The following is a 24,238-nucleotide window of genomic DNA, read 5'->3' on the forward strand; positions in this document are numbered from 1 at the left end:
AAAACATTTTGTGGTGGTGTGCACATCTACACATTGCCTGGCCCGCGTTGGGTGCTCAGCCTAAGATTAATTACCACACCGTGTCCAGGCCCCAGGGTCGAGAAGAAGCTCAACCACCCATAGCAAATCTGCTGTCCAGCTGGACCTGAACCAGTTACCAAAGCTGCTATTGACTAAGCACCCACCACATGCCAGGAAGATAAACCCAACAAGCCAGGTGGGGTGCCTCCCGCCTATAATCCTAGCACTCTGAGAGGCCGAGGTGGGTGGACTGCTTGAGCCCTGGAGACCAGCCTAAGCAAAGCGAGACGCTGTCTCTAAAACTGAACAGGCATTGTAGTGGGCACCTATAATCCCAGCTACTGGCAAGGCTGAGACAAGAGGATCACTTGCGCCCAAGAGTTTGAGATTGCTGTGAGCTATGATGCCACAGCACTCTACCAACAGCAACAAAGTGAGACTCTGTCTCAAACAAAAAAAAAAAGATATACCTAGCAAGACTCCATGAAGCAGATGGACTTCCCCAACTCTACTGCTCTAGCAAACCCTCTCTACTGCTCAAGGATGAAGGCAGCCACAAGGACAAATGCATGGACGGAGGTGCAGAGTCCCTTTTCCTTAACAAAAAATGCCCCTAAGAGCTCACCTCCACTGTGGTTTATCTTCTCTATAACACAGGTAGTGGAGAATTAACACCTGGGTGGCATGGCTGAGTGTGTGGTTCACGCTTGTAATCCCAGCACTTCAGGAGGCTGAGGCAGGAAGATCTCGAGGCCAGGAGTTCAAGACTACTCTGGGTAACAGGGAAACTTCATCTCTATAGAATAGGCTTGGTACCCATAGCACAGTGGTTACCGCGCCAGCCACATACACCGAGGCTGGCGGGTTCCAACCCAGCCTGGGACAGCTGAACAATGACAACTGCAACAAAAAAATAGCCGGGCGTTGTGGCAGGGGCCTGTAGTTCCAGCTACCTGGGAGGCTGAGGCAAAAAAATAAATAAATAAATAATTAAAAAGGCAGACATGATGGCACGTGCCTGTAGTCCCAGCTACTTGGGGAGGTGAAGAGCAGGAGGCTGCTGTGAGCTAGGACTGTACACTCCAGTCCAGGCAACAGAGTAAGACTCTCTCTCCAAAAAAAAAAAGCATACCTCCGCAGCCCTTCTCAGCAGGCTCCACCTATGGGGGTGGCTATGGCAGAAGACTGGACCCCATGCTGGCTGCCCATCAAGCAAGGCAGTCAATTTTTCTACTTTCTCCAGAAGGGAAATCAGGTCTTAAACAAAAAGTAAATATTTCACTGGGCATTTACTGGAGTGACCTAATACACAGTAACATCCCACAGACTAAAATCAACGTCCTGGAGGTTTTCAGTTTATTGCCTTGGCTCCAGGAATCAATGAGGAGACGGCTGCCCTTAACCAAGTCAGCCCGGCCACCCCTACCCTGGTGCATGACATTATGGATGTCCCACCCCTAACACTTCTCACTATCCCCACTCGCCACAAAAAAACATTTTACAGGCTCCAAAAATCTCCTCTATCCTTTATGCACAAAGGATAAAAACTCCCCTCCACTGTGGGTCTTGTCCCAGGACACAGCCTGGCCCACTCACCCATGGTCTTGGTTGGCAATAGGGGACACCCCACACCAACCCTGCAGGACCAAACCAATCAAGACCCAGTGAGGAGCCATTCTTATGCCCCCAACACGGGAAGGAACCTCCTGCTGCCTGCATCTGGGCCCCTGACCTCCACACCGGGTGAGAAGTACACCATGGGCTTCCCTTAGGATTAAGAGCAGCTGTCTGGCCCATAATCCTAGCACTCTGTGAGGCTGAAGTGGAGCCCTTGAGCTCAGGAAGTTGAGACCAGCCTGAGCAAGAGGGAGACCCCCATCTCTACTAAAGACAGAAAAACAAGCTGGGCGTTGAAGTGGATGCCTATCGTCTCAGCTACTTGGGAGGCTGAGGCAGGAAGATCAGTTGAACCCAGGAGTTTGAGGTTGCTGTGAGCTAGGCTGAGACCACGGCACTCTAACCTGGAGTGGGAATCTCTCTCAAAAAAAAAAAAACAAAGAGTACCTGGTTTACTGTATTGTATTTTTTACAGATTTAACAAACACCTCTGGTGTGTCAGGCCTGTTCTCAGCGCTTTGTAAACATTTCCTCACTGAATCCTTACAATACACCCTTTGTTTACCCTCATTTTACAGATTGAGACACTGAAGCCCTTTGCAAGGAGTAAATCCCCAGTGGGGAAAGCATCTTTCTAGCCCTTCTTTGCCACACTTTCTGCAACAGTCTGTCCCTGATCTATCTCATGGCTTCTGCAAGCCTCAGTTTGGAAAGGAAGACATTTAGAACCTCCAAAATTGAAGGAGTAAGACCTACCTCTTTCTCTCACTCGGCCTGGTGGTCAGCCAACTGTTCCCCACAAGGGCTTTCCAGGACCTGAGAGCAAAAGCTTTCGGATGCAGGCTTGGACCCTAACACACCAAGTTATCACCAGATAGTCAAAACTCCCAGCTCAAGGCAGGAGCAAAAGGTGGTCTGTGCACTCACCTAGCCCTCTCCCCACTCACCACAAAGAATCCGCGATCTGCTCGCTGCTCTAGAAGATGAAGAGAATTAGGAAAACCCCTCTTTAAGCTTCCTTGCTGAAAAATATTTCAAAGAACTGTTCTCTGGGGCTAAGGTAACATACGAACGAGATTTACTTCTAAGCTCCCAGCCCCAGCTGGGACCACAGTAAGAACACAACCCAAACATCAGCTAGGAGTCCCAGCCCCTCCCTTCAACCCCTCTTTGACACAAGAGACTAGAAACCACCACAAAGAAAACTCCAACAACCCAGCCACTTACTTCCTTTGCCCACTATTTGGAGCACATCTGGCCAATTTGTAAAGGAAAAAATTACCCACAATTCAAGGCCACTCTCTTGCCTTAAATACTCGCGAAGACATCCTTACGGAGAGAATTTCAACTTTAATTCTGAAATCTCCTGGCTTTTCTCAGTTGAAGTCACTTTCTTAATCTTAGGCTTAGTCAAGAAATGAGAAGGACATGTGCAAGAAGAGAAAAAAAGATTTTTAAAAAATCTTCAACCCTGAGCAAAAAGCAACAAGAATAGAAGGAGTAAGTAGCTGCTCTGGGGAACCTGCTGTGCTCACCACGGTACCAAAGGCTCACAGATCACTTGCTTCATCGGGGTACCACTCAGCAAAGGATCCCTGGTACAGGGTAGGGGACATACCTCCTGCACTCCAGACCCACCCACAAATCCCAGCTCTCAGGAAATGACCATCCATCAGGAAGCTATGTGCTGTGGTCAGCCAGCGAAGGCTGAAGAAACTAGGGATGTCAGAGCACTCTTGTGCTTAGAGGATTAGAAGACCCAGCCTCATCTGCTCTCCAGGAAGAACAGCCCCCGAGGGGGCAGCTTCTTCCTCCTCAGCTCCCCTGAGAGGCCATGGAGGCAGGAGCTGGCCTGGCTGCAGCCCACCCATGTACCACCCTTTTCCATGTGGAGCGAAGCAGAATGGAGACCTGTTTGAGAACTGCAGGGGGGACTTAAAATAGAATATAATCATTACCCGAGCTGGAGCTGAACCAGGACACCGGGGCTAACATTAGTAATTTGCCAAGAGACACCTCCCAGGCCTTCCCCCAGCTGTCCACAAGATGGCTGAGACAGGGGTACGCTCCCCCTTCCACCAGGACCTGGTGCACCAGCCAAGACCAGGGATTTTCCAAGCACACACGTGTTCACAAGAGGACCAGAAGGGTTGTAGAGCAGGAAGGTAATCTTATAATTAAAGGAAAGCCTGTTTTTCAGGAAAACCTCCACCTTGTGAGGACTTTACCCTCGAAAGGAAGCCAAGGTCAGCTCTGGGTGCCTTTCAGGTGAGTTAATCACCGAAGCAAGTCTAGTCTCTGGATTTCAGGACACACCCAACTTTGTGCCATTCCCTTTCAGTTCTCTGATATCGTCTTTAAAAAGAACCCTGTTCCTTTGTTCAGGAGTTATTAATTCAAATTCCTTTCTAAGGCCCACACCACACAAATGCAGGGCCGCAACCCAAAGGAAGTTCACCCAGCAGAATCAAGCTTCTCCCCAGTTCCTCCAGGAGTGTTACCAATAAAACCATCCCACTTAAGAGAAATTCTAACCATCTTCCCTGGCTGTTCCACCAGATTCCCTATGTTAAACACAGGAAGCAGATGCTACTTAAGATGGGCTTAAAGGGGCGGCGCCTGTGGCTCAGTGAGCAGGGCGCCGGCCCCATATACCAAGGGTGGGGGTTCAGGCCCAGCCCCGGCAAAACTGCAACAAAAAAATAGCCTGCGTTGTGGCGGGGGCCTGTAGTCCCAGCTACTCCGGAGGCTGAGGCAGGAGAATCGCCTAAGCCCAGGAGTTGGAGGTTGCTGTGAGCTGTGTGACGCCACGGCACTCTACAGAGGGAAATAAAGTGAAACTCTGTCTCTACAAAAAAAAAAAAAAAAAAAGATGCGCTTAAGGGATCTGGTTGAAAGAAAGAAGCAACCAGAGTGGTGCCAGGGGTATCATCCCACTGGCCTCAAACTCTCCTTAAAGTGAAGGGTGGGCACCTTCTTTTGAAAAGACCCCAACTAAGTTCCCTCTAACCTCAACCATAGACATATGAGTCTGATACTGATAAAATGATACCTGACCACTAAATCCAATTCTACCAAATAAAACCCTAAGCACTGTGAAAACTGGCCACAGAATCCCAGGGTGTGTGTGCATTGTGTTCTTAGGAGGGGGAGACTGCATCAGAGACACCCAGATGGAGGGCAAAGAAGAAACAAATCAACTACAGAGAAACCAAAGCCAGGTGGAGTTGGAACTAAACTTCTGGCTTCCTTCCTTACTTAACTTCCCCGCCCTTCAGTCTCTTCATCAGTAACATAGTGATGATCATCTCAACCTCTGCAAGGATGTGAAGTCAAACCAAAGAACAAAGCTGGAGCAACAGATTGGCGCCTGACCCTGGCAGTCCATCTGAGGACAGGTGTCCAGTCTTAGCCTTGACAGTGTAATCCAGAAAATTCTAATTCTCCCCAATCAAGATGTTCTCAACATTTGCCAAAAAAAATGAATTTACAACAGCTTGGTGTAGAAAATGATCTAGAAAATCCCTCCTTGGCATTAGATGGTGACATTCTAACAAAAGGATCACCAATCAAAGAACAAATGAAAGCAGGCCATGTGACCAGAGCAGGATCTTGGAGAAATCTCCTAGGTGTCCCCTCTGTCTGATACCCCACCTTGTGAAAATCAGACATTAGCCAGTGACAGACACTATGGGCTCATTAAACGGTTAGTCTAGGGTTACTGTTAACAAAAATAACCAAAGGTACAAGGTACTTCAGTGTCTGCATGGATTTCTGAAACAGCAAAGTAAACCTGCAAAGGACAGAAGGAACCAAATACAGAAATTCCTCCACCACCAAGACAGGTGCAAAGTGAAAAGGGCCGGATCACGCCAGCCCTACCACTTAAGACATCGGCTACCTCTAACCACATGACCTGCCAGGCTCCCAAAGTGGGAGAAGAGCCACCCGTGTGAAAAGCGGAGTTCCCGGCACAGTGGCATGCAAGTGTCACTTGTCTTTGCGTAGCATTCTGCGGGAGGTCTCGGTGGCCCTCGCCTTTTCCCGCAGCAACTACCATCGCGCTATTTGTAGCACAAGTAAAACAGCCAGATTCGACGGTTACCCGGAGCTGCTGCGACGAACACTGCCCAGGAGATGGGATCCCAAGAACGCCCGGTCGAAATGATGCCAGCGTTGCAACTCGGCCAGCATTGCGCCATCAACGAACCTCCCACTGGGGGGACCAGGGACGCCGGACCCCAGATCTAGAGCGGCGGAGTCGCGACTCTGGGGGTGCAGGCGGCTCGGGCACAGTCCCGCTGGGTCCCTAGCTCTGCTGTGAGTTCCGCCTCGGGGCCGAGAAGTCCAGCACAGGACCCGGCAGACCCGAGGGACCCCGGCGACCCCGCGGTGGGAGGCGGCGTCGGGCTCTGTCCCCGCCGCCCCGAGTCGCAGCTGAGCCGCCCCACACACAGGCCCGCGGGGGAGGGGGAAGCCGGCCTGCGGGGAGGGAGGGCCATTCCAACACCTCTCAACGACTTTCCGGCGGTGGATTTACAAGTGAAAAGGCGCCCGAGAGGGAGGCAGCGCTCCCCGTGGAGGGGCGGGGCGGGCGGGCCGTCGGTACCTGGGGGCGGAGAGGCGGGGCCGGGCCCAGCGGTCAGGTACCGGGGCCTGCGGGGCGGAGCCTCCAGGTGCGGCAGCCGGGAGCGAGCGGCGGCGCCCAGGGGCCCACCGTCCTAGGGAGCCGGGAGGCTTCACCTTCACCAGTTCCTGGCTTGGGTGTCCAGGAACCCGGGGACCCCAGAAATCCACCTGGGCGGGGCCCCTTTGCAGTCTGGGCCCCGCCCCCTCCAAGTGCAGCCCGGCCAGGTACCGCGGGGCTGGCGGCCTCTAGACCCAAACTAGTCCTCCCTCAATGACAAGGTCGCGCAGGACACCGGAAGTCGTCCTGGTGTCAGCCTGGGCCGATCCAGGGGCTTCCAGGTCTCCCTAGCCCCCCAAACCTCACTACAGAAACGAGAAGGAAAACAGCTTCTTTATGACTTAGGGGAAGCAATTCAATATTTCTTCCTGGCATAAAATAGGAATTGCTCTATTTACCCAGCCCGCAGGAGCATCGTGAAGATTAATGACTGTGAAATGTTTTTAAGATCAAAAACATTCCCAGGTTTTACTTATAGGCACTTATACGTATATATTGATATCCGCACAGCAAAATATGTTCTTCAATGATTGCCCTCCCTAAGTGACTTCTATTCCTTAATATGAAACCCGCTGAGAAAGAGAAATCAGGTCCATTTCAGTGTACCCCTGGGACACTAAGGTAGGAAACGTCATTTTGACTAGGTATCCACCCTGAGTCTCCTGCTCCATCCAGTCTTAAGGCAAACAGAAAAATCCAGCCACCAGTGCAGACCACAGCTGAACGTCTGGAAGAGGGGAAAAAAACGTTTAAAATATTATTGGGCACCCACATTGAGAAGAAAACTCAACCCTCTACCCAGTTAATTAGGCAGGTGCCCCACCAAGCTAGAGCCTCCATCAAGATCTCCGCTGTTTGGAAGGCCTTGGCTGCACTTGAACCCAGCGGTCAGCCAGGCTCTGCCAGTGCCAGGGACCACGCAGCCCATCTAGCCCAGCAGCTCCAACAAGGCCTCCAGCGTATTATCACCATTCTGTTCCTCCCAGCAAAGCAAGGCCAGGAGATAGCACCCAGGACACCGTGGGACTCCCCTGGGGCCATTCCACTGCAAGATGAACATTCTCAGTTCTCTCAACCTTCCTGGGTGACGGTTTTGAGAGGTCTCTAGGGGCCTGCAGGTTCTCGCTTGTATTACACAAGGACAGGCCAAGGAGTTTGCAGCAAAAGGGCTCCAAGCACTGCCTCCACACCCCATCCCTCAGCTTACCAGGGCCAGAACAAGCAAGGTACATACAGATTGTTTACACTTCTAGACTGACCACACTAAAATCATCAATCAGCAAAAGAATAAGCTCACAGCTAGAGTTCATTTAAAAGGAAAGTTGCACACATTCCTCACCCCCTCCAGCAAAGAAAGTTCACCTGCTGTTCCCTCCTCCCCCTCCATTCTCTCTCCTCCACTCACCCTCTCCACACCCCCTCCGTACACACACCTGGGGCAGGTACAAGGCAGTCTGTCACTTCCAGGTTTGATTCTGGCCATTTACACCTATTAAAAAAGGACTCTTCACTAACCTCAACATTTTAGTAGCTTTTTTAAATTGCCACATTGGAAAAAAAAATCTCATTAGGCCAGAAAAGTTGACCTCTACCATCTAGCTCTTCAGTTCCTTCCAGAGAAACTTCCTTGGATTCCGTGACTCCATAATGAAGTTTTTGTTTGTCCTGGGCTTGGACAGATTGCTGGAGGCCAGATTTCAGGCATGGCTGGAGCGCAGCAGCGATTAGCTCGACTTTACAGAGCTTGCCTGGTGCTGCGGAAAGACCTACACACACCATCTCTGTGACACATCCTTTACTATGGCCCTTTCAAGCTTCTGCCACAACCTGGCCTGGGATGAGACACAGAAATATTGCCCCAATTTCCAGGCAATTTTTAAGCCAGCTGAGAGTTTCTTTTAAAGTCGTAATTAAAGATCTGTTTTAATGCAAGAAGCACATTTCAGCCGATCAGGAGAGCTTTTGAGAGGAGTACAAATCAGAAACATAATGGAAAGGAGTGTCTTTGTATTTTATAAGTGAGAAGGATTTTTAGAACCACAATGGTTGAAAAGCACGGCCTTCCTCCTCTTAGCCACCACCCCACCCACCCCCCCGGACTTTTCTGGACCCACAGAAGCCAACCACCAAAAGGCAAGGCTGGCTACAAGGGTCAGGCTACAACAGCCCTTCAGGGTTAACATCCTTTAAACAGCAACTGACCTTCAGGAGAAATGAAGGCTCCATTATTATCTGGGACAGAATTCACAATTCTCACAAAACCAAAATTATCACCTGCCTCATTAATAGGAACCCAACCATGTTAGCACCATTTTTGTGAGTGTTAAGCCAACCCTAAGCAACCACCTGCTAAATTTAGTTAGGTAAACATCTAAAGCAGTTCGTTTCCGAAACATTCGCTGAAGAAGAAACCAGGCTAGCTAGCTAGGTACATATGGAAACCACAAATGGCCCAAGGTTCTAACTAAGTGTAGCTGCTAAAAACCTGAACAGGCACCAGCCCTCAACAATAGTCCATTATCTACATTGATTCCACTTAGGGTAAGAGTTAAAAGGGAACAGGAAAGCAGGTCCCTTTGGCAGGTCCCACTTTGGGACCTCAGCTTCCATATGGAAGGCTTTGTGCACGGGACAGTAAGTAAGGTTCCACTCAAGAGTTTTTCGCAATGGCGGCAGCTGTGCGGACATCCAGCAAAAACTCATCCTATCTGCACTTGCCCCGACGCTACCAACACATTAAAAACTACTTTAAAATGAGAAGAGGAATAAAAACAAACACAACTTCTTCCTGTGGCTTAAGGCACCTCAGTTTCTGGTCCTGAATATTATTTCTGAAAATTGCATCTCATGGAGGGAGGTGGGGTTGGGGGCTGCCTTACACTCTCCTTGAAAGGCTCTATCTGCCTTTAGAATCTTTCCTCAATAACCCACAAGAGATTACTGAGAAGAGAAAGCACATGTGGTTCCCCCAACAGTCCAGAAAAGACCATCTTCTAAGAAAAATTCTGGAAAGGGGGCAGGCCAGATTTCCATGCAGAGCAAAGACAGATGAATGTTACTCTGGTCCCCATCCCATCTGCAGCTCCTGAAGTTTCAGTGTTTTCCAGCGGTTAGAAGAATGAAGGCAAAACTGCCCCTTGGCTCCCATGGTCAACATTCCACACAAACAAAGGCCTGGCTCTGTCCCTATTGTACATTCTGTATTCATTTGTGAACCCCCCCCCTTTTTAACACAATGTGCAAAGCCCTTCTTTTCACAGGCAAAGTTCTGAATGCCCAAGTGCAGGCGTAATTTAGGCTTTAAACATTAATAATGATAGCTAAAAGCGAACTCCAGATTATGCCCAAACATTAATTTGTGAATATCATTAGAGTCACACTGATGGCTTTTGGATACTCTCCATTAAATCATGATCAAAAGAGCCACTGAACACCTTTAAAATGGATCTGAAGTTTTCAGCAATTATTAAGTATAATTTTCCAAACCCAGAGATAGGTTTAAAAAAAACACACACACAAAAAAAACCCTTTCCTAAGTCTTTGATACATATTCCATCAAACACCGACTTGAACAAAAATTAACTTCAAAAGAAGGGGTGGGGGGAAGCTGTGCATTTTTCCTTCTTTCCAGGAGTCTGTAACTTTAACTTGTAGCAGTGTAAATTAGGACATGCTCACCAGCTGTATGGGAGAAAACTGATATCTGCCCAGTCGGTACAGCCTCTGAGAACAGATCCATTCCAGCATTTCCATGTACCTACTGAAAGTTTTCAGGAGGATAAGTCCACACAAGAATTCCTTAGCTAGCGATTCACAGAAAGATTCTTGGGGAATAAGGCACCCCAATATTCCATCATACAGGGTTCACTTCTGTTAAGTAGTACTTCTTTTTAAAGAGGCAAACAGTACTCCCATTTTTTTTTTTTTTTTTGTAGAGACAGAGTTTCACTTTATGGCCCTTGGTAGAGTGCCATGGCATCATACAGCTCACAGCAACCTCCAACTCCTGGGCTTAAGCGATTCTCTTGCCTCAGCCTCCCAAGTAGCTGGGACTACAGGCGCCTGCCACAACGCCCAGCTATTTTTTGGTGCAGTTCAGCCGGGGCCCGGTTTGAACCTGCCACCCTCGGTATATGGGGCCAGCGCCTTACCGACTGAGCCACAGGCGCCGCCCAGTACTCGCATTTTTTAAGTTACTACAAAAATGTGTTTCACCACATGATAATGGAACTATCATTTCAGACATGGAAATATCACCTGAATGTGCCTTGCCCAACAAATAAATTTCCCTTCCCAATCATGTGCTGTATTAATATATATTTGTAAGCTGGATCAGGGACACAGGACTGTTCCTTTTCCTTGATAGATTATTAACAGAGGAACCCAACCTACACTCACATTATGACAGCCCCTCTTCACTGAAATGGTAAAATGACAATGTTAAAAAGTGACAACGTGAGCCACTGTTCTGTTGCTATAGACTCTCCAAAATTTTTTACTTAGGGAAAGTGTTAGGTGCAAAGGATATAACTTTGCCTTGAAAAATGATTCATGATGACGGGCGGCGCCTGTGGCTCAGTGAGCAGGGCGCCGGCCCCATATACCGAGGGTGGCGTGTTCAAACCCAGACCCGGCCAAACTGCAACCAAAAAATAGCTGGGCGTTGTGGCGGGTGCCTGTAGTCCCAGCTACTCGGGAGGCCGAGGCAGGAGAATCACCTAAGCCCAGGAGTTGGAAGTTGCTGTGAGCCGTGTGACGCCATGGCACTCTACCCGAGGGCCATAAAGTGAAACTCTGTCTCTACAAAAAAGAAAAATGATTCATGATGATGGGACTGTGGTACTAGAGATTCAGTGGGTCTGCTCTTTGAGAAGGTACCTTTTTGGGTTTCTTAAATCAGTGAATCTCAAGGATTTTAAATAATGTGAGTCCTCGTGAGTTCCCTTTTAGTATTTTAATAGTTCCCAATAATGGCACCTTTAAATCCAATGCATTGCTTGTTCAGTACATGTTTTATACACTCATCACTTATTTACCACATAGCCAGCTACTAAGAAACTGACGAGCTACAGGTTGACTTTGTAGTTGTGGTGGTTATTTGTTTCATTTAATCTCTCTTTAAAACACTTTCCAGACTTGTAAGATTCCTGTTTGGGGTTTTAAACAAAGAGTGAAATTATTGATTATTCTCTGAAAGGTAACCGATGGGCTCGTTAATAATTACACACATAGCTAAGTTTTACTGTTTCATATTGTGTACATGACCAGATTAACAATGGCAGAGAAAGCAAACGCAACTCAGCAGGGACAGGAACAGGTGTGCCCCACGTCTTAAAAGACCAAAATATCTCACAAAGTATGTCACCGGTGTGATTTTACAATGGCAGCAGTGTTTGTTTTTAAGTAGCCAAACTTTCTTTCTTTAAAGAGACATTTGGCAAATATGACTTCACTGAATCCATGACTAAATCCCACAACTTGCAACTCACGCCTAGCAAGGAAATGCATTTGGGGGAACTTAAAAAAAAAAAATCAGTAGGTAAAGGTAATTCACACTGCCCGCCCACCCCCAGGAAAACACCCATTCAAGGATCAGTTTCAAACTTCCCAAGTGAAATCATAAATAAAAGCACAGGGCTCTGAGCTCTACCTGCATGCAGTTCTTAGTAAGGTACAATTAGAAACTGGGGAGATAACAAACCCTACCTTATCTTTCCAAACAGGAAAAATAATTAAACCAAAAAGCACTTCGTCAGGTTCAAAACAAGCTTCAAAACCAAGATCTTTTAATTCTCTCTAATAACTGCTTTCCACAGGGACATAACTGGGGTTCCCTACCCCTGGGGCACAGAAAACCAATCATGGCCATAAATTCCCTTTGCCTTCAACCCTCTCCCTTGTACTGGGGCAGGGTAGGAGAAGAGGGTGACCCAACAACAACATACTACAGAAATATGCTAGCTTATTTCCTTTGTTTGCTCATGTTATACTTGATCAAGTGTGAACGATTAAACTTGTTTCATTAAAGGCAAGTGCATTCACGGCTAACATCCAACTTCAATGGCAACTGTAAGCATATTTTGCAAGGAGGGCCTGCTTTTTTGCTTGAAATCTACCATCTCATTAACTTTTCTTTTAGGGGCAATAAAAAGGGGAGAGGGTTCTCAAGAGAAAGTCAGAGCAATTCAGAGATCTAAGGCCAGACAAAAGAATATTTAGTGTTTCAATGTTAAGACACAGTCCCTGCAACTTAGAAAAATCCTGTTTCAATATTAAAGCAGCTAGGACTGAAAATGTTTAATTAGCATTTTGAATATTACTTTATAATTGCTGTAAGAAGTACTCTTTGAAATCAAGTGATTGTAAAACCAAGATCCTTTAAAGTCTCATTACTTCAAAACCTAGAAGATTTACAGTTAATTAAAAAAGATTGCAAAACTTCGGAATTCTCCAAAGTACGCGAAAACTAACTAGTTCTACTTTGAGAACTAGTAGGCTCAACTTTAGGTACTAAATACAAGATAATGTTTAAACTGTCTCTGAACCCAAATACCTAGTAAAGAAGGTTATCTTTTTTCAACGAGTGGTATGAGTTGATATATTTCGCCCAAGTTAGAAGACAGAATCACTTTGTAAACTTCCCCAAAATACAACGTCCCCTCAAAATTATCCATGTCAGATAAAAATATACCAGTCTCTAGAATATCCAACAGAATTGCAAATAAGGCATTTAGCATTTTAAATTCCCAATGCATATTTATAGAACAGAATTCTCTTGTCTATCCTTCCAGCCACTCGCACCAGACTCTCTAAGAACTTAACCCGATCTCCAATCTTTAAAGAAAAAAAGGGGGAAATAGAAAGGTCTGTTTACCCCGGATAGGGCAAGGGAGCCCGCCGTGACGACGTAGGCCACTGCCAGCAGGCTCCACCACAAGCACGCAGAGCAGCGGGGATTTCTACGAAAAATTCCTCCCATCCCCTGTAAAATCCTGAACGTGGGGTCCCCTGGAGCCAACTGCTGCTTGGGCCGCCTCCGAAAAAAGTACCCGGGGTGGGGGCAGGGGGGTAACCACAACACGCGCGCGCGCGCGCACACACTCCCGTGTCCGCGACCATCGTAGCTGGCGGAAAGCAAGCCACGGGAGGGTGTGTGTGCGCGCGTGTCTCAGCTCGGCCCACGGTCACCACGCCGAGCTCTTAGGCCCGCGGCCTCCGAGCCCCAGGACCCGCCATGGGCTGCGGGCGACTAGACACGCCGCTGGGCCTCCCACTGGAGAAAGGCCCAGGCGCGCCCAGGCTCCAGCGTGCCTGTGCCCAACTCGCCCGGGGCACTGGGGAGAAGTGCGGGGGAGAAAAAGGAAGGGCGCTTTCCCCTCTGCCGCGCGGGTCCGTCCGGCGCCGCGGAGGACTAGGAAGAGAAGGGACCGCAGCGGCCCGGCCGTTCCTACGCCACGCTGGGTCCCTGCAGCCTGGGGCGCGCCCTACCCAGGCCCTCCTGCGAAACTTTTCTTTTTGATTCGCCCCACCCGAAAAGTGCGGCCCCGGCGGGGAAGGTGGGGAAGGCGGGAGTGCCGGGCTCCCGGCGGCGGCGGGCGGCTGGCGAGGAGGAAGTGGTGCCCGCGGAGCGCGGCCGGGCAGAGGAAATGCCCGGCCCGCCCGGCCCCCGCCCGCACCCGGCCCGCCCAGGCCCCCCGCCCCGCTGCGACTTTGGCGGGCCGAGCCCCGCGCGGCAGCGGCGGCGGCCGCAGCAGATGTGGCTCGGCTGTCCAGAGAGCCAACAATGCGGGGCCGGCAAAACAAAAGGGTTCCACTTCGCCTCCTTCCCTTTCACTTGTGTTCCCAGGGCGCCGCGCGGGATCCCCCGCTGGTAGGGGCAGCGCCCCCCGGGACCCCGAGCTACCTGCGCCCCGACTTCCACGCGGATCCCCACTTCTTAGCACCCCACACCCCCAAAGCGCAAGGCCCGCCGCACTCGAACTCCTAGTCCCCGGGGATCTGGCCGTATTGTCCCTGCGGCGCGGCGCGCGCTCGGCCTGGGTCTCCAGCGGCCCCCGCGCGCGCACCCACCAGGCTCAGAGAGCAGGAGCCGGGGGCGCCTAGGGAACCGTCGCCGAGACGCCACTGCCGGTGCCGCCGCTGCCCTCCGGCCGCCGCCGCGCTCGGGGTTTCTTTCTTTTTTTTTTTTTTTTTTTGCCAATCCTGATGGGAAGGAAGGTGACCGCCTACTTCGCATTCATCAACTCTCATCACAACAACAAAAATCCTGGCGCAAACGGCGGCCAGCGGGCGCAATCGGTGGAGGGGGTCGGCAGGCGAGAACCCCGGGCCGGCGTCCACCCCCAGGCACCGAGGGGGTACAGCGGGCGGGGGGCGCGAACCAAAGATGTCCTCGGATACCGGCTCCGTGTCCTTCGCCCTCCTCCTCCTCCCCGAGTGGCGCAGTGAGGCGCGGGCGCGGCGCCCCCAACCCGCGGCCTCAGGTGAGGCGGGGGCGGCGGCGGTCCCAGCCCTCTCCCCGGCCCCCCCCTTACCTCGTCCCAGGCGACCGGCGTCTTCGGCGAAAGGCGCCCACCCTGGAGGTGGCAGCGGCAGCTCCCGCCCCTCCCACCCCACCCGGCGGCGGTGGCGGTGGCGGCGGCTGTGCGGCCCCCCCTCAGCGCGGCATGGCTCCCTGTTCGGTCCCTCGCTCCACGAGCCGCCACCGGCTCCTCTGGGCCGCTTCTGAGCTACCTTAAAATGACACACGCACACAGGGACACACACACAAAAACTTAATCTCTCCAGCTCCCCGCCCCTCCCCCCTCCCGTCCTCCCCACCCTACCCCTCCCCTCCCCACCCTACCCCTCCCTTCCCTTCCTCCTCCTCCCTTTGCCGCCGAGCCTCTTCCTACTTCCCCACCCACCCCACCCCCTTCCTCCGCCCACCCGGCTCCCAATCCACCCCCTAGTCCCTGCCCGCGCCCTCCCGCCAGTCCGCCCTCCGGGAGGGGCTGCACTTGGGGGTCCCCGGCCGGCGCCCTCCCACCCGGCGCTCACCCCCGAGAGGATGCTGATTCCAACTTGGATCGGGGGAGGGAACGTCCTGGATGCCGAGCGCCTCCAGGCTATTTGCTTTCTTTATTTGTTTTCTGCTCCCAGGAAGGAGGAAAACGGAGAGAAAAGGAAAGGAAAGAAGCAGTGCCGGCCGCCTCTCCCGGTGCCCGCCGGCTGCGCAGGAGCGAGGCGGGAGGCGAGGTGAGGGTCGCCCCGGCTCACTCCTCACTCCTTTTTGGGGGGACAAAGGCGGGGTCTCTCTTTGCAAACCAATGACACAACCCCACATGGGCCGGCCTCGCCCCCTGCGGATACTCCTCACTACAAATCGGCTCTCTCGGGGGATTAGTGGCTCCGCGAAAGTGCACACAGGCGCAGCGGGCGGGCGAGGGGGCCGGGCGCGGCGGACACTCCCTGGGCGAGCCCCGCCCGGAGGCCCTCGAGAGGCGCGGGGGCCCCGGCTGCAAGAGCTTGGGTCCCGCGGTGGCGGCCGACAGCCCGGCCCTCCCCTCGCCCTTCTAACTCCTCAGCCCCTTCCACGTGGGGTCCCGGGCGGCCGGCCACGTGGGGGGACGTGAGCCCGGGGTGGCCTCGGCCCCGTATGGCCCCAGCCAGGCCAGCGGCGCCGACCTGCCCACCCGCCCCGTTCCCGGCCCCCAGGCTGCAACTTCCTCCTGGGCCCCCGCGCCGGTCGCTTCTGCCTTCTCGGGCCGGCGGGGTCAGGCGCGGGCCGGCCACAGGGGGCACTTGCGCTCCCCAAATCCAGATCCCGGAGACCTTGCCCGAGAGTCGGCGATGGCTGTGAGTGCGCGGGGAAGGGACGCTATGTGCTGGAACTTGCAGCGGTTGTGCTACCTAAAAGAAGCAAAACATTTTTACACATTTAAAAAAAACGTTCCTTCCTGTTGCCTGGATCTCGCCGGGGCTATTTTAAAAGCCTTGCCTTGGGTCGGAGCTCCGGGCCTCGCGCGACATAGGGGCGCGGCAGCCGGGGGGCCCGAGAGTCGCAGTCCTGGCTTGCGCGGCGCCCTTCAGCGGCTCGGAGCCCAAGTTGTCCCGGCGTCCAAGCCCGGCGATCCGGGCCCAGCGGCCGATCGCTGCCGGACCAGCACCTGGACTAAATTCCATGCCCGCGACGTCCGAGCGCCGTCTCCGGAAGAAAGCTGGCGGCTGCAAAGTGGGGGGCCTTTCACCTCGTTCCACAGAGCCCCCCAAACTCTCTTCTCACTTCCCTGAGCTAGGCGCGCGTCCAAGAACCCCTGTGCAGGCTGAATTGAGCCCTTGGGTTTATTTGTTTTAAAACCGTATTGAGATGTTAGGAACCGGATTGAGATGTTGAGCAGGAAAGGCGTGGGAGGGGTCTGAGGTCCAGCCTTTGAAGGCTGCGGGGACCGCCATTCCGTGAACGGAGTCGCGTGGTTGGCCTCCTCTGTACCCGAAGTGTCCACACAGCCTCCAGAGCCGAGGAAACTTAAAGCAAGGGCCCAGGGTCCGTAGGAGAGGCCACCGAGCCTCGGAACCCTTTCCAGCATCTCCAGGAACGCTGCTCTGGGCCTCTCAGCCTTAATATTTTAAAATCTTGCCCCAGCCTGCGGCAGGGAGTAGGTGCTCACGGTTTGTTTGCTAAAGCGCACCCAGATGCAGTATACGTGACCGGCAACGTGGGGCCTTGGCTTCTGGATTGTTCTATAGTTAAACAAGTTTTAAAAACGCGATTGTAGACCTACCTCTGATGGCAACGTGGGGGCCTTGGTTTCTGGATTGTTTTATAGTTAAACAAAGTTTAAAAACGCGATTGTAGACCTACCTCTGATGGCAACGTGGAACCAGGCCTTTGGCACCCGCTAGTTCCTGTAATTCCATGCGAGTATATCCCAAACACGTTTTTTACACAGCACTAATAGGGCCAGGCCAGCTTCGTAGCTTTTCAGTCAGCAGTTACATGGAAAAACTCCAGTCATCCCATCTTCTGGCGACCCTATATCTCCACAAGGATCCTGCTTCCCCAGGAATTCTGCCTCAAAGTCCTAACGCCCAAGATAGTACCGGGTTATGAACTGGCTCCTCTCTCCCCCAGGCTACTGGGCCACCAGGACCTACTTTTCTGAGTTTCTTCGTTATAAACTATAATAACTATGAACAAATACTTTCTGCTTCCTTATTTCACGAAAGTCTTTGATTCTCAGTATTGTCTGTTCTTGGGGAGAAAGCACAAAAAGTCAGTTGATTTTTCCCATCCCTCATTCAACTTTCATGCGTTTTATGAATTTGAATTCTGATGTAGAAAATACTGTGTTCTTTGTTTTGAGAACATTAAAAAGAGGCATCCTAAGAGTGAAAAATAATTCCTTACTTCACCTTAACACCCTTCATTTTAAAATACTAAGCCCACTTGTGTCCAACATTGATTATTTCAGAGTCACATTTTAAAAAAGGTTGCAAAAATACGCAGACTCAATAGATATTTCTCCAAGGAAGATAGACAAATGGCCAATAAGCCCCATAAAAAGATGTTCAGCATGACCAGTCATTAGGATAATGCAAATCAAAACCACAATAAGACACCACTTGGCTTCTACTGGGACGACTATTATCAACAAAACAGAAAAGAGTGTGCTGATGAGGCTATGGAGAAAGGGGATCCTTTGTGCATTGCTGGTGGAATGTAAACTGGTACAGGAATGGCAGTTCCTTAAAAAGTTAAATATCGGGCGGCGCCTGTGGCTCAGCGGGTAGGGCGCCGGTCCCACATGCCGGAGGTGGCGGGTTCAAACCCAGCCCTGGCCAAATTAAAAAAAAAAAAAGTTAAATATCACCATATGACCCAGCAATTCCACTTCTGGATGGATGTCCAAAAGAATTAAAATTGAGGACTTAAATGAATATATGTACACTCAAGTTCACAGTAGCCAAAAGGTAGAAACATCCTATATGTCAATAATAAGTTTAAATTGATAAACAAAATGGGGGATTTACATACAAGGGAATGTTTTGTTTTTGGTGACAGAGTCTCACTATATTGCCCTCAGTAGAGTGCTATGGCATCACAGCTCACAGCAACCTCAAACTCTTGGGCTTAAGTGATTCTCTTATCTCCGCCTCCCAAGTAGCTGGGACTATAAGCACTCACAAAAACAACCAGCTATTTTTGTTGTTGTCATTGTTTAGCAGGCCCTGGGCTGGGTTTTAACCTGCCAGCCCCAGTGTATGTGGCCTGTACTAACCACTGAACTACAGGCACCAAGCCAAGGGAATATTATTCAACCTTAAAAAATAAAATTTTGATGCATGCTACAATAGGGACAAACCTTGAAAATGAGCTGAGTGAAACAGCCAGACACAAAAAGACAAGTATTGTATAATTAAATGAGGTAGCTAGAATAGGCAAAAACTAGAAAGCAGAATGGTGGTTACTAAAAGCTGCCAGGATGAGGAGGGGACAGTTATTGTTTGGTCAGTACAGAGGTTCTGTCTGGGATGATGAAAAAGTTCTGGAAATGGATGGTGGTAAAAATTGCACAATATTGAGGGTGTGCTTGATACCACCAAATTGTGCTCTTTAAAGTGGAGAAAATGGTAAATTTTATGTCGTGTACATTTACCACAATATAAAAAAAGTTGCAAAGTAGCTTTTGTCTTACAAAGCTCTTAGTAGTTTCATATTTATTACTGTAGCTGAGGTTTTTTTTAATAAGAACAAATAAAAGAAAAATGTTCTAAAATACATTTCAGGTAATTTACAGAATAAATACCTTTTACTAACTTTTTATTTGTGTATTACATTTATAGAATATACATTAGTATCAAAATGCTGATTTTTCAGTACTCTCCGAGATCTCTTACCATGTGATCCTTTTTAATTGGGTAGGCTCGATTTTGGGTGTTTCAATGTGGATTTTGACAAATACAAAACTAAAGAATCATGAAAATAGCAATAGCATCAAAAAGTGTCCTTGCCTTGCCACAAAGCCTGTTGCTACCTCGGTACTTGTATCTTTAGTCCTCTAGCAGCCCTTAAAATAGCCAGTATTCTCCCCATTTTACAGATGAGGGAAACAAGTTCAAAAACAGCAGGACCTCCCTAAGGCTATGCTGCTGGTGAGTGGGGAACTGAAGTTGAACCCTTGTCCACTAAGTTCTGACACAGCTCTATTCTAGAAGTCTCCTGTTTACACTCACCTATTTTCACTGTTAGTATAAATTCAGACAAGGCAAAGTTAGCTAATTTTGAAACATTTACATTCACCTTGTTTGAAGTTTCTTTTTTTTTTTATTCATTTAATGACAAGCCTTCAAACTTATCTCTAAGGTAGGGGGAGAAAAGGAAAAGTCCGAGAATTAAATGTTGTCAGAGACTAGTTAAAAGATAAAAAAAAGGGCAGCGCCTGTGGCTCAGTCGGTAAGGCACCGGCCCCATATGCCGAGGGTGGTGGGTTCAAACCCGGCCCTGGCTGAACTGCAACCAAAAAATAGCTGGGCGTTGTGGCGGGCGCCTGTAGTCCCAGCTACTCGGGAGGCTGAGGCAAGAGAATCGCTTAAGCCCAGGAGTTGGAGGTTGCTGTGAGCTGTGTGATGCCACGGCACTCTACCGAGGGCCATAAAGTGAGACTCTGTCTCTACAAAAAAAAAAAAAAGATAAAAAAAAGACAAAGATGGGCACCATGTGGTGGATTTGAAGGCTCCTGAGGATGAATTTCAGAACAGAAAAAGGCTATGCTAATTAGAAAACAAAATAAATTATTGGTGACATATATTTTATATTGAGGAAGAAGAAATAATACAAAGAGTTCATAAAGCTTGCATCTCGTATTTTTACCTTATAAAATTACATAATCACTTTTTTGCGGGGGGAGAGACAGAGTCTCAAGCTGCTGCCCTGGGTAGAGTGCTGTGGTTCATAGCTCACAGCAAGCTCCAACTTGGGCTCAAGGGATCCTCTTGCCTCAGTTTTTCTATTTTTAATAGAGATGGGGTCTCACTTTTGCTCAGGCTGGTCGTGAACTTGTGAGCTCAAGCAACCACTAGCCTCGGCCTTCCAGAGTGCTAGGATTACAGGTGTGAGCCACCACTTCCAGCCTTACATAATCACTTTTTCCTGATTATCTGAATTAAATACAATACCCTGCTTTTTTCAGGAAATATTAATGGAGTTTCTGAGAGGGAGGACTTTGAAATGTAGACATTGCACTCAGATAGATGGAATAGGCTTTTTTCTTTTCTTTTCTTTCTTTCTTTTTTTTTTTTTTTGTAGAGACAGAGTCTCACTTTATCGCCCTCGGTAGAGTGCCGTGGTGTCACACAGCTCACAGCAACCTCCAACTCCTGGGCTTCAGCGATTCTCTTGCCTCAGCCTCCCGAGTAGCTGGGACTACAGGCGCCTGCCACAACACCCGGCTATTTTTTGGTTGCAGTTCAGCCAGGGCCGGGTTTGAACCCGCCACCCTCGGTGTATGGGGCCTGCACCTTATCGACTGAGCCACAGGCGCTGCCCTCTTTTGTTTCTTTTTTTTTTTTTTTTTTTGAGACAGAATCTTACTTTGTGACGCTGGGCATAGTGCTGTGGCATCATAGCTCACAGCTGAAACTCTTGGGCTCAAGCACTCCTCTTGCCTCAGCCTCCCAAGTAGCTGAGACTACAGGCGGTGGCCACAACGCCCAGCTATTTTTAGAGTTGGGGTCTCACTCAGGCTGGTCTCCAAATCCTAAACTCAAGCAATCCACCTGGCCTCAGCCTCCCAGCGTGCTGGGATTACAGGCTTGAGCTACTGTGCCTCGCCTTTTTTTTTTTTTTTTTTTTTTAAGGCAATCCTAGAACAAAGTTTATTGAGCAAGAGAAAGGTAGGTTTACAGAGTAAGAGGAAGATACAGGCTTATAGAGCAAGATATGTTCGCCATTCTGGGAACTCAACTCACTGAATTCTCCATTCTCTTGTGATGTTGCCAGCAAAGGGTGACTTTTTCCCTTCTGGTTGGATTCCATTTCTTCTGGTTAACTTGGTTTTTCTTGGGTGCATACAGTTCAAAGTCCGCATCAAGGCTCAGTGCCCGTAGCATAGTGGTTTACGGCACCAGCCACATACACCAAGGGTGGCGGGTTCGAACCCAGCCCGGGCCAGCTAAACCACAATGATAACTACAAAAAAAAAAAAAAAAAGCTGGGTGTTGTGTCAGGCGTTGTAGTCCCAGCCACTTGGGAGGCTGAGGCAAGAGAATCGCTGAAGTCCAAGAGTTTGAGGTTGCTGTGAACTGTGACACCACAGCTCTCTACCAAGGGCAACATAGTAAGACTCTGTTTCAAAAAAAAAAAAAGTCCGCATCAAAGTGATTTCTCCACTTGCTTACAGGGTCTCTAGCCTCCTCTCTGGGTAGCCAAATAAAGAATTCAGAGGCCTCTGGGGATGAGGGTGTAGGTCTCCAGGTGAGAGTGCTGGCCTGGGGGAGCCTCAGGGCAGCAGCAACAGGCAAAGGTAACCAGTGCCGGTGAAACTCCGCACAGACAGGGCAGGGGCATTTTTCTGGGGGACAGAGCCCAGGGGCAGTGCTGACACTCCAAGATGCTGCCATGGCCTCCACAGGCCACCTTCCTGTGGGCGCAGGCACACCCAGTACCTGGTAACTTTCACTTGTCTTATGTGACTCTGAGAAGCCTTGCGCTCCATCCAGGCCACGAGGCAGGGCAGGGATGGCTCTTACTACAGGCCACTGGTGCAGTTACTTCTCTCTGCCACCACTGCCTGAGGGAGGAGAAAGGGGTAGACAGCAAGGACTGATCCAGATTGTCACTCAACCTATGGGGGGGTTCTGTCACCTTTGCTTTGTACTCCTTCAAAAGAGCATCTCTCTCTTTCTTTTTTTTTTTTGTGTGTGTGTGGTTTTTTGGCGGGAGCTGGGTTTGAACCCGCTACCTCTGGCATATGGGACCGGTGCCCTACTCCTTGAGCCACAGGCACCACCCAAAAGAGCATCTCTCTTAAAGAACTAATGACCTTGTTCCCAGCAGATTATTAAAACTATGTAAGCTGGGGCAGCGCCTGTGGCTCAAAGGAGTAGGGTGCAGGCCCCATATACTGGAGGTGGCATGTTCAAATCCGGCCACAGCCAAAAACTGCAAAAAAAAAAAAAAAACTATGTAAGCTATCAGGATTCCTTATTGCCTTGGCTCATAGGAAGCTCAAAGTCAATTAAATACTCCAGGTCACCAACTAGCCTAGTGTCATATTCCAGGAAGCAAGAGCTTCCTTCCTCAGGGAAGAGTAATTCTGAACTTGCTATAGGAAAGGATTGGTTTGTGGTGTTTGAGAAGGTGTAGTAAATAACTTCAGATAATTTTATTTGTTTATTTATTTATTCATTTAAATTCTTTTTTTTTTTTTGAGACAAAGTCTTACTCTATCACCGTGGGCAGAGTGCCATGGTGTCATCCTAGCTCACAGCAACCTGAAACTTTTGGGCTTGAGCAATCCCTTGCCTCAGTTTTTTTTATTTTTAGTAGAGACAGGATCTTGCTTTTGCTTGGGCTGGTCGCCAACTCCTGAGCTCAAGCAATCCACCTGCCTCACCCTCTCAGAGTCCTAGGATTGCAGGCATGAGACACCACATCCAGCCACTTCACATAATTTTATCTGGAAAACAAAAAAGTGCTAGTTGTTCTTATGGTACAAATCAAGAAAAGTAAATCTCAATAAACTTTTTCCCTTAGATATGCAGAAGACACAAGTTGAAAAAGGCTGGACCGAGAACCTCTTTTGGAAGGAATTCTAATTTTTATTTTGATTTTCTGATGAACTATAGGGTTGTATATATGTTTTCATTTCATTTCACCTAAAATAATTTTTTTAATTGGTGGGAAATTATTAATAAAATATATACAGGGCGGCGCCTGTGGCTCAAAGGAGCAGGGCACTGGCCCCATATGCCGGAGATGGTGGGTTCAAACCCAGCCCTGGCCAAAAACTGCAAAAAAATAAAAATAAAAATAAAATATATACAAAACTCCACCATTTATTACCCATGACTTAGGGCCAGGGACTTTTTTTTAGGGGAAGAACAGTGCAGATGGGCATAAATTGCCCTCGGTAGCAGTTATCACATGCTGTGACCATGAAATTGTATGATGAGTTGATTTGTTTTGTAGGGTTTGAGCCCTAAGGTGCTCAGTGAATGTACCTTGGATGGATGGATGGATGGATCACTCAATGAATATATTTTGAAAGATCTGAGCTATATGAAAATCATATGTGAAAATGGACCCCAACAAAAGTAATTTTTAATCTTAGAGTACTAGGATTTGGGGTGATTTTTAAACTTTAAAACATTTTTAATTTTAGGTCAGGTGCCATGGCTCATGCCCATAATCCTGACACTCTGGGAGGCTGAAACAGGTGGATTGTTTGAGCTCAGGTGTTGGAGACGGGCCTGAACAAGAGCGAAACCCTGTCTCTAGTAAAGATAGAAAAATTAGCTGGGCCTTGTGGCAGGTGGCTGTAGTCGCAGCTACTAGGGAAGCTGAGGCATGAGGATCACTTGAGCTCAAGAGTCTGAGGTTGCATGATGATGCCATGTCACTAATCCCCAGGGCAACAGAGTAAGACTCTGTCTCAGTAAAAAAATAATAATAATGATAGTAAATTAATTTTACTTTTTTTTTTTGAGACATAGTCTCACTTTGTTGCTCTCAGTAGAGTGCCATGGCATCATAGCTCACAGCAACCTCAAATGCTTGGGCTCAAACGATTCTCTTGCCTTGGCCTCCCAAGGAGCTGGTACTATAGGTGCCTGCCACAACGCCCAGCAATTTTTTTAGAGATCAGGTCTTGCTCTTGCTCAGGCTGTCTCGAAATCATGATCTCAGGCAATCCACCCACCTCAGCCTCCCAG

At 49.3% G+C, this 24,238-nt stretch overlaps 2 protein-coding genes across 7 annotated transcripts in view; one reads left to right on the plus strand and one right to left on the minus strand.

Annotated features, from left to right (window-relative positions):
* CTBP2 (C-terminal binding protein 2) overlaps positions 1–16,139 on the minus strand; it is a 158,695-nt gene extending 142,556 nt beyond the window's left edge. For 2 of the 6 annotated variants that reach the window (XM_053584170.1, XM_053584177.1), the window contains exons 1-2: positions 15,365–16,139; positions 14,860–15,058 (exon numbers count right to left, since the gene is read on the minus strand). The gene's annotated coding sequence lies outside the window, so the exon portion shown is untranslated. Of the gene's footprint in view, positions 1–13,199; positions 13,440–14,395; positions 14,580–14,859; positions 15,097–15,364 lie in introns of those variants that run through there. The other 4 variants (XM_053584167.1, XM_053584168.1, XM_053584169.1 and 1 more) reach the window with 4 other exon arrangements.
* LOC128581406 (uncharacterized) lies at positions 14,591–16,597 on the plus strand. The gene is made up of 3 exons (XM_053584182.1): positions 14,591–14,808; positions 15,467–15,562; positions 16,128–16,597. The coding sequence occupies exons 1-3, from the start codon at positions 14,712–14,714 to the stop codon at positions 16,595–16,597; spliced, it is 663 nt and encodes a 220-aa protein (XP_053440157.1). The 5' UTR covers positions 14,591–14,711.
* The last annotated feature ends 7,641 nt before the right edge of the window (positions 16,598–24,238 follow it).

This window comes from Nycticebus coucang, chromosome 3, assembly GCF_027406575.1.
Source record: "Nycticebus coucang isolate mNycCou1 chromosome 3, mNycCou1.pri, whole genome shotgun sequence".
Lineage (NCBI taxonomy): Eukaryota > Metazoa > Chordata > Mammalia > Primates > Lorisidae > Nycticebus > Nycticebus coucang.

What these genes read in the sequence shown, in the direction of transcription:
- LOC128581406 (XM_053584182.1), top strand. Translation starts at nt 14,712, where the DNA reads ATGTCCTCGGATACCGGCTCCGTGTCCTTCGCCCTCCTCCTCCTCCCC. An exon ending in CCCCCAACCCGCGGCCTCAG is followed by an intron (nt 14,809 to 15,466) that starts GTGAGGCGGGGG and finishes TTCTGCTCCCAG; the next exon opens with GAAGGAGGAAAACGGAGAGA. An exon ending in GGAGCGAGGCGGGAGGCGAG is followed by an intron (nt 15,563 to 16,127) that starts GTGAGGGTCGCC and finishes CCCCAAATCCAG; the next exon opens with ATCCCGGAGACCTTGCCCGA.